The sequence below is a fragment of the Pollicipes pollicipes genome, unplaced genomic scaffold (assembly GCF_011947565.3).
Source record: "Pollicipes pollicipes isolate AB1234 unplaced genomic scaffold, Ppol_2.1 Scaffold_4313;HRSCAF=5077_pilon_pilon_pilon, whole genome shotgun sequence".
NCBI classification, from domain to species: Eukaryota; Metazoa; Arthropoda; class Thecostraca; order Pollicipedomorpha; family Pollicipedidae; genus Pollicipes; species Pollicipes pollicipes.
Window position 1 is genome coordinate 48,201 of NW_023596467.1, and position 8,565 is coordinate 56,765.

The 8,565-nt window shown below is 50.8% G+C and overlaps 1 protein-coding gene and 1 long non-coding RNA gene across 3 annotated transcripts; both read left to right on the plus strand.

Moving 5' to 3' along the window:
- Nucleotides 1–984: 984 nt before the first annotated feature.
- Nucleotides 985–4,740, plus strand: LOC119097733 (uncharacterized). 2 transcript variants are annotated; one of them, XR_005094178.1, is made up of 4 exons: nt 985–1,140; nt 3,880–3,987; nt 4,404–4,528; nt 4,717–4,740. It is a non-coding gene; the product is annotated as an uncharacterized LOC119097733 (long non-coding RNA). The 2 variants fall into 2 exon arrangements; XR_005094177.1 differs by having other exon boundaries at nt 986–1,136.
- A 3-nt stretch (nt 4,741–4,743) lies between these two features.
- Nucleotides 4,744–6,874, plus strand: LOC119097732 (uncharacterized). Its single transcript, XM_037220702.1, has 3 exons — nt 4,744–4,868; nt 5,201–5,368; nt 6,535–6,874. The coding sequence occupies exons 1-3, from the start codon at nt 4,812–4,814 to the stop codon at nt 6,679–6,681; spliced, it is 372 nt and encodes a 123-aa protein (XP_037076597.1). The 5' UTR covers nt 4,744–4,811; the 3' UTR covers nt 6,682–6,874.
- Nucleotides 6,875–8,565: the final 1,691 nt, after the last annotated feature.

An 8,565-nucleotide genomic window follows, 5' to 3' on the forward strand; every position in this document is an offset into this window, starting at 1 on the left:
AACGTTTCACATTTGTAGATATTGAAGCAAGCATCAGCTGTGATGAAACACGCTCACTTATAGCTACTGGCATATTATTAAGTGGAAAAACTGCTGTAGACAGTACAATTCTCTTTTTAGTAAACATGCCCCTCAATGCGTCACGGCTTCATTACGTCATCATAACTTGTACAACATTGATTGGGAGCCGATTGACGGCCGTTATATCTGGAAGTCGAGCTCACGAACGCCATAAATGAACGTCTCGACCATTTTACTTTATTGGCCTTGTTTGCCGCATGACTTATGAAATGACAGGATTTGAATGACGTTATTATGACGTCATGAATGCCAAGGTGACTTTGGAGTACTCTCCCCGATGTAACTTTCCCCATTTTCGCGGGCGTGTAGCTCAGAAACTAAAATGGCTTGAAGGAATGAAACGAGCATGGCTATGCGATGACGCATTTCTGGGGCGAAATCTCACGTTATTCGTATACTCACATTTGTCTTCCGGGTCATTGGCGTTGAGCGAGAGCCCGGCCATGGCCGAGGCCACCAGAGAGAGCAGCAGCAGCAGCGTCTTCATGTTCAGGCCACTGGGTGTCAATCGCCTGGGGCCTGCGGCAGGACAGACTGGCCGTCCGAGTCGCCACACTGGACACTCTCGGATCTCTGTTATCAGTCCCGGCCCGTCCACTGACCCACCGCCGCCGCCGGGCAGCAGCCAATCAAACCACATCCGCGCAGAGCAGCACCCTCGCATCAAAGTCCAATCAGGCCAGGCGAGGACCTAATTTTGCAATAACGACTGAGAACCGCGCATGGACGCTCCACAACTAAACACCGCGGCGCGGGATGCTGTGCGATGGCCAGTTGTTTTGCCTGTCTGCAAATGCACGTTACTGTTTAGCCGTGCTGACACGCTATTTGAAAGCCGTTTTGATCAGGCCCCTGACGTGTCGCACCCAGAAGATGCACGCAAACAAAGAACGGCCAGAGATCAGCCAATGGCGCAGTGTTACCACCCCGACAGATACGGGCCGAGTCACCCTAGATTAGTGACCGGGGCGAGCATATCGAGTGTGGTACCTTGCCTTGGTCAGCTTTCGACCGGGTCCTAGTCTCCCGTCGGCTTTCGTCCCTGGAGGAAACAGGTAGGTAGGTACTTGCTAGATGTGTGATAATTTACTGTTATGTGACTGCTTGCATGGGGTGAGCAAGTGTCTGTGATCCATACGGTACGGTGGCACGACTAGGTTGTTGTACAGCCTAAATAATAAATTCAGGCTACAGGGTGGTGTTTACGTTTTTATCTTGGAATCTGACTCCCTGTAAAATACGCACGTCTTATTCACCCACACAGTGCCCTCGAAGCAGGCCTTGCACGCCGCATGTGACGCAAAACACGTATTTATTCCTTGGTTTGTTGTGCCTTTGGGAGGGGTTTAGTCTGCTATGCTGTGGATATTTCAAGCGGTTGAAGCGACCAGCCCTCATTCAGCGTTTGGCTCGCGCCTGGATAACAGCTGACCATCAAAGGATTACCCTTCTCAAAGCCAGGTTGCCGCTCGCGCCCGCGTCGTTTGGCTTGGTGAGTCAGAAATAGCCCTCTGCTTTCGGATGTGGGTCACGATATTTCATCATTGCCGAATATGTACGATTTGATCTGCATGCCTGTTGTATTTTGCGGCTCCAGGTGAGGGTCATGCGGGGCAAAGAAGGCAGTTATTGGTGAAAATTCGTCACACATGTTTTTTTATACTGCTTTTCACTGGCTGCTTGTATTTTGTGGAGAAGGAGCGGACATGATGTCTCAGGGTCAGAGGGCCCGCTGTCTGGGAATACTCAGCTGTAAGTTGAACTTGGACAGGGGCTCAGCGACGATTTGGGGATTTCACATGTGAGTTGAAAGAGCTGGATAGAGTTGAACCCCCTGACTAGGTACGTTTCCACGCGCCCTGAATTCAACAACACCCATATATCTCAAACATAGCGTACATGCCGTGTAAACGTGATGTCAACGTGGCCTTCACGATAAACTGTTTACAGAGTTGGTCAGCAGTTCCAGTGTTGACGTAACGGTGCTTGCGCTTCGTGACGTTTACTAAACCGAACAGCCGTGTTTTCCAAAGGGCCTGCGCAATTTCCACCGTTCCATTTAGCACCACACTCAACGGATGGTAGTGGACGCAACGTTACAGAAGTGTGCATGACCGCACTGGTGATATGCCAAGTATATGACCGAACATGACCGCACTGGGTGATACGCCAAGTATAGGACCGAACATGACCGCACTGGTGATACGCCACCTGACACGTGACCAGGGGCGCGGTTCCGCAAACTAAGCTACGTCGCTGAGCAAGTAGCACGCACAAACCTACCCTCAAATACGATGAAAACTTTTTTTTGCCCAAATTGACCAACTTCCGCCTGAGAGTTGCGTGGTTGGATTGAGGGGGGAGGGGGAGCGCGGCTAAAGGTCATCAACTGAATAGGAAACTATACTGTCATAAAGCTGATAAACTATGTTACCCCACAGTACTTGCCGAAGCTTTCTGTTTCAAGGTCAAGGAGTTCGTTCATTTCACTGTCATCTCGGTGATGATTGATGTGCGGGATGACGGGCCAAACCGCAGACCGAAAGAGGACCTTAATCCTCAACTTATCAAATTTGGTAGCTTCAGCGGCCCAACACATCCAGTCGCGCTTTTAATAGGCCTATATCTTTTGACAGACCTGTATCTTTGATAAGTCTATGTCTTTTCACAGTTTCTGTATCCTTGCATTTACGGATCGCGCCACCTCGCAATTTTCGGATAGAAACAGCAAACATTTTTATAAATTGTGCTGCCATGTCTCCTGGGTACTGAATTGCACTGTTCCGTCGAGCAGCGTACTCTTGCAACATTGCAATACTAGTATTCCGCTTCTCCATTCCGTTGAAAACACGGCGTTCGAATCAAGCCAGCTCCGGCGACCAGGTATTAGTTGATTGGCTAACAGTAACGGAGAAGAAAGCGGACAGTTGTGCTGACAACGGTGTAGGCCAATGTGTGCATATTCTCGCGCACGATTGTGCGTGAACCATGAAGCGCCCGTTGCCAGATGTTGTTAAGGATGCGTGCCCAGATTTCGGCCACTAGAGCGGACCAGACAGACCAGCGGCAGAGACGTGAGACCAGCTGCGCAATGCAGGCGAACGGACCGTTGTCGAACCAGAAAGCGACCTCGGCAATTATCCTCAAAGCCTCCAAATCTGGCCTCAAATAAAGCAAATCACGCTATGGCCTAAGCCGAGACAGATCGAGCTATGACAAACTACCAAAAACTACCATACCAGATTATAGTGACTTATATACAACAAAGTATTAGGGATTTTCCACTGTTTTCGCCTGAGTCACCAAGAGCACACACAAAACCAGATCAGCTCATCTCGACGATTAATATACCAAGCCTTGACGGGCCACTGCAGGAAGTGCACTCACGCCTGGTAAAGTAATGGAAGGAGGACATTCCGATTGCATTAGTAACTTGTAACCGTAAGCAAAAGATCTAGTGGCCAACGGACTCCATCCGCTTGCATTTAGGTGACATCTCCATGGTGATAACAATCACGTCTGATATTTTTTTTCGTCCCGCGCCGTGAATGAAAGCCGTTTCGCCGGTTATCTGCCAGTTGCACGCAGTGCGAAGCCTGCCCGACCCGCAGACCGGGGTACTGCGCCATCTCGTCCAGACCAGCGTACGCGTGAAGCACTGGCCGCACCGCTGGTCATCTAAGTTAGAAGGGTCGCGGGCTTGCTGTTGACCGGCGAGATTCCTCTTCTAACTTACCAGACCAGCGTTAGTGGTTTTTCAGATTGACGTGTTTAAACATCTCTGTTTTGTGCCTCCAGATCCAAAGATGCGCGCGTTTCTCCTGTTCGCCGTACTGATCGGAGGTTCACTGGCCTGCCAGAACCGCTTGGAGACCCTAGTTCAAGAGGCCAGCGGTGGAGCACCTGGTACGTACAGATAGCGTTTGCTACTGACCCTCTGCGCCACGGGTCGGACCGTTGCTCGTGATAGCAGTTTATGCTGACTTTACTGCGAGTATCTCCTGTATCAGCCAAGTCAAGATAAAAAGTGTGTCCTAGTGGAGTATAAAGGTCGCTAAAAGTGAATGGGCCTGAAATATTTCTCAATTGGTTAATTCACGCAGCGCGAAATGGTTAAACGCTGAGATTTCACAAAGTGGGAAGACCATAACACCCTTGCCCCCCCCCCCCCCCTAGACTCCTGTGTAAATCTAGGCATTCCTTCTGGTTAGCTCAATCCAGCTCCAGATGCCGCCCACCACAGCAGTGTCTCTTCTCGCTATCCATGGAGGGTGTCAGCAAAGCGCGCGCTTCGGGCAAACACAACCGTCCCACTGTGGCAGATCTGTCTACCGACGTACGAGACGAGTGCAACGCGCGGGTGGGCACGTTCAACTCCGTGCATGCGCCCCAGTACAAGAAAGTGATCAACAAGGCTCTGAAACTGGCTCTGCAGTACATGTCGATCGTAAGTGAACCACCCCTGCAGAAGAGGTGAGGGGGCACGTGTGGCCCGTGTTTGAACATCCGAGTGTTCGAAAAATGACGCAGAGAATCGCAAAGAATAGCACGTCAGACAGCAATGCTGAGTTAGCGTCTGAGCGCCTCCGGCCGGCTGCACTTGTGTGTGACGAGCGTCCGCATCACCGTTTCCAGTCCAGCCACTTCGGCCGGGACACACCAACCACCGACTGGGCTTCCAAAAGCTCTTCAAGAGTGCCTCGGACGAGCGCTTCGAGCAGGCCGTGTCGATGATCAAGTACGTGGTCAAGCGCGGAGGCACCATGCACCAAGCTCTCAATGTTAAGGTAAGGGTACCAATCGAGACCGGTATTACAACATCAGTTTTGAACCTCGTGCTCATTTGGTGCCGGGATTGTAGCTCAGCACGCCAATCAGACAACACAGTTGCCAACGACATCGTTCTCGCTCCTGGGTGTATTCGTTTCTGGAAAAACACTTTAAAATCATATTTGCCCAGAACAATAAAGCCAATCACGCATTATTTAAACGACGCGCCTTTACAAGTCCGCGTGCCGCCTGCGTGACCGTTCTGCGGCCTGCGTCGTGTGATGTTCCCGTTCATCTGTCTGGCGTGGGGCGACGAGGCGTCGGCTGCCATGTCCGCCCCGCTCCGCAGCTGCCGACGACTGGCCTGTACAACCCGCTGCCGCTGCCCTCCCTCGGCCTGGCCCTGACCGACGCCAAGGACATGTACGAGGAGCAGGCGCGCCTGCACCGCGGCGCCCTCTGCCTGACGGCCACCGCCGGCGGCATTGCTGAAGCCGGCTGCGCGCTCGACGCCGATGTGAGTTCGCAGTCGGACACGGAGCACACCAGTGCGTCACGGGAACATATGTCACGGCGCTGTACGCAAACTACGGGCAGTATATGTAAGGTGGATTTACCATGGTCAAGACGAGAGGGATACGCGCCATCACCACGTGGTATATCCGAGACCACTGTGACGCTATCTTTCAAGGCACTTGTTTTCACGGAAAGCCTCCGTCTTTCTCTTTTGATTGGCAATCTGTGGTGAGTTCGCGCAGCGAATCTGTGCAGAATGACAGAACGCAATTTCGGAACTTGCTTGGAAGGACGACGTAGTTTTTAAATACGTACAGGCGTAACTTTCAAGTTCAAACGTAGTTTTCAAGTTCAAACGAGGTCAATGACACATGGGGTCCTGTTCGACTTTACATTGATCCTCGATGACTGCGCTGGACCTGATTCAGAACACGACATTGCTATCATTTCTTACTTCAAAAAACGCCATTCTAAGTAAATGCAGGTGGTCATTTCCCGCCTTTGCCTTCCCAGGCATTAGAGAAGACCTGACCTGAAGGTCACTGACTGATCTGACCTGAATGGGTCACTCACACATCACTGGATCCCGCTGTTGTTTTTGTCTTGGTTCTAGCTCAATTTGGGACCCAGCGGTGAGAGAAGGTCGATCCGACATGAGTGAAAATGGCCCCCGTCTCGCGAGGGTAACGCAACATAGCTACTGCCGTGGTCGGGTGACTGGTCCTCCGATTTTCGCTGTCCCGAGGACGCGGTGAACGTTGCAAGCACCGTGATCGTGACCGCATCAGACTGAAGGTCATATTGAGAGCTGAGCGATTGCTTGATCTGACTTGACACTTGCATTAACACGCATGTGTTTGACTGCAGGACGATCAGCTCAAGCAATGCATAACGGGCTCCAATTTGCTCTAGCCGACTGTTTCGCTTTAGTCCCAGTTGCAGCTGAGTATCTACCTTGGGCTGCTAATGACGGGGAGGTACTTAATTTCCCTACGGGTTCACTAATGCGAGGTTAGGACTTACTCAAGTTCATAACTTTGGGATGACAGGTAAGCTTTATTCGTCCCACGCCTTCATTCCTCGTACGATAAATGATGAGTTGATGGTGCCTCGTTTGAGCCGATGGATTCATCACAGCGCCGCTCTGACACCAGCCAACCATTGCAGCTGGCTCACCAGGCTCAGGACGCCCTCGAGTCCGAGGTGGAGAGGGTCAGTGGCCTGGCGAGCAAGGCCAACCTTCTGGCGTCCATGTTCACCAGCGGCGAGCACAGCCTGGCCGAGCACCTGTTCGACCAGCAACTGCTGAAATAGTGCCACAGGTGGCAGCACCGTGAGCAATACGGACACCCGGTGCCAGCGCAGTCGGTAGTAATCACGGACAGAAGGTGGCGCCGTGAGACAGAAGGTGGCGCGCCGATGCCGGGCGCTTTTGTAATTGTGGCACGCACGTCTCTGCGCTATGTACAGAGTGAAGGAGAGTCAATACATCTAGTGCACTTACCGGACACGAGTCGTCGTTGATAACACTCATCAAGTTTTGGAATGGAACAGAAATATGCGTGTCACGCCATACGGGTAACCCGAGGGACCCCTCTACCAGCGTTTAACCAGTCACAGTAGCACTGCTGCGCAAGGATTCAAATTGTGCTGGGTCAGTTAGGCAACTCAGAGTCAGAGTCGACTACATTTATTTCAGACAACAGGAGCCAGATCTGGAGTCGACCCCAGCCTGTACAACTCAGAGGAAGTCGGAGCCCGAATGACCTCTGTGTGGTATCAGTCAGAGTCGGAGCCGACTTGAGTGGGGCCTAAGTCTGTGGAGGAGATAACACGCTTTTTGTGCTTCGAAAAAACCCACACAAGACGTTTGTTTTTAGGATGAGGCTGCGAGGTCGCTAACACCAATGATATGTTCGTACATGCATACCTGGTTGAGCGGACGCGCCGATGACTCACTGGACTCAACTCCGATTCCGCGGATGTTTCACTGGACTCGAGTCAGACTCCGCCGAAGCTTCACCAGACTCCGCTCCCGACTCCGACCCGCCACAACAATTCAAAGGAATCAATTTCGATGAGTCAACGGATATTTGCTTGATTTCAGAGCAGGCTCAGACTGGTATCCGAAGCTACCGGCAGGCTTCGTCGGTGTGCTTTAACATCAGTACATTGCTGTGTGCGTGTCAGCAATTTCTGACGCATTCGATACTCACTTTGACAGTACAGCAACAGCACCGTCAAACCAACGTTTTTTTTTTGCAAGGTTCTCCTTTTTCATCAAGGATCACCTGCATTTAGGACATCCCATGCGAGAAGGCACTCACCTATGCTTTTTGCATGTGTACCTAATCTTTCGGTCACCTGCAAACGTGTGGAGATCGCCGTCATAAATAGGCCCACCGTAGCAAGCTGTATGTACAGCTGACGTAGACAAGAAGCAGCGAGCTAGGCTCCTGACCCTCTAGCCATGATGTCCTAAAACATTACGCCAGTGGACCACGCTTGGTTTCTAATATTATCAGTGTTTCACGCGCCGCTTTGCGAGCCACAAACTCATTCAGTTACATAAGTCCCACTCTCACTACATCACTTCACCATACTGTTACTCTGGCTGAAAACTTCGCATTGAATTAGGAGAACATGTGGCGAAGATAATTATTCATCCTTCCGACAAAACTGCACTTTGATCACTTGTGAACGCACTAACAGAGCTTGGTCGTAGCTTAAATCGAAAGCATTCGTGATCTAAACGAAGTCTTTGCTGGAATCGTGTTAAAGCATGTATTCATATATACTGTGACACGCCAAAATGGCACACAGGATTCATGAGTGATCCTTCATCAGATGGTGAAATGCTATGGTTAGCTGAAATTCAGCGGCATCGTACGCCTGGTAGGATTGCACCCCGATCCTGGCCATGGACTTGCGTATTTCCCTGCTCATCCCCAGAATCAAGTACGATGTTATATGATTACTTGGTTGATCTCCAAGGCAAATTGGAAGTTCTTCAGGGTGCTTGCTTTAAGAAGCGTCGTTTTTTTTTAACCGGTTCCCTTTTTGAACATGGTCGTTAATGTTCTTCAGAGACCAAATGTCATCCCATTATTCCAAGAATAGCAACATCGGACCAGGTGCATTTTTTACGGACACTTGAAAACTATGGCAGTCGTGATTTACAAGAAACACTAATATCAT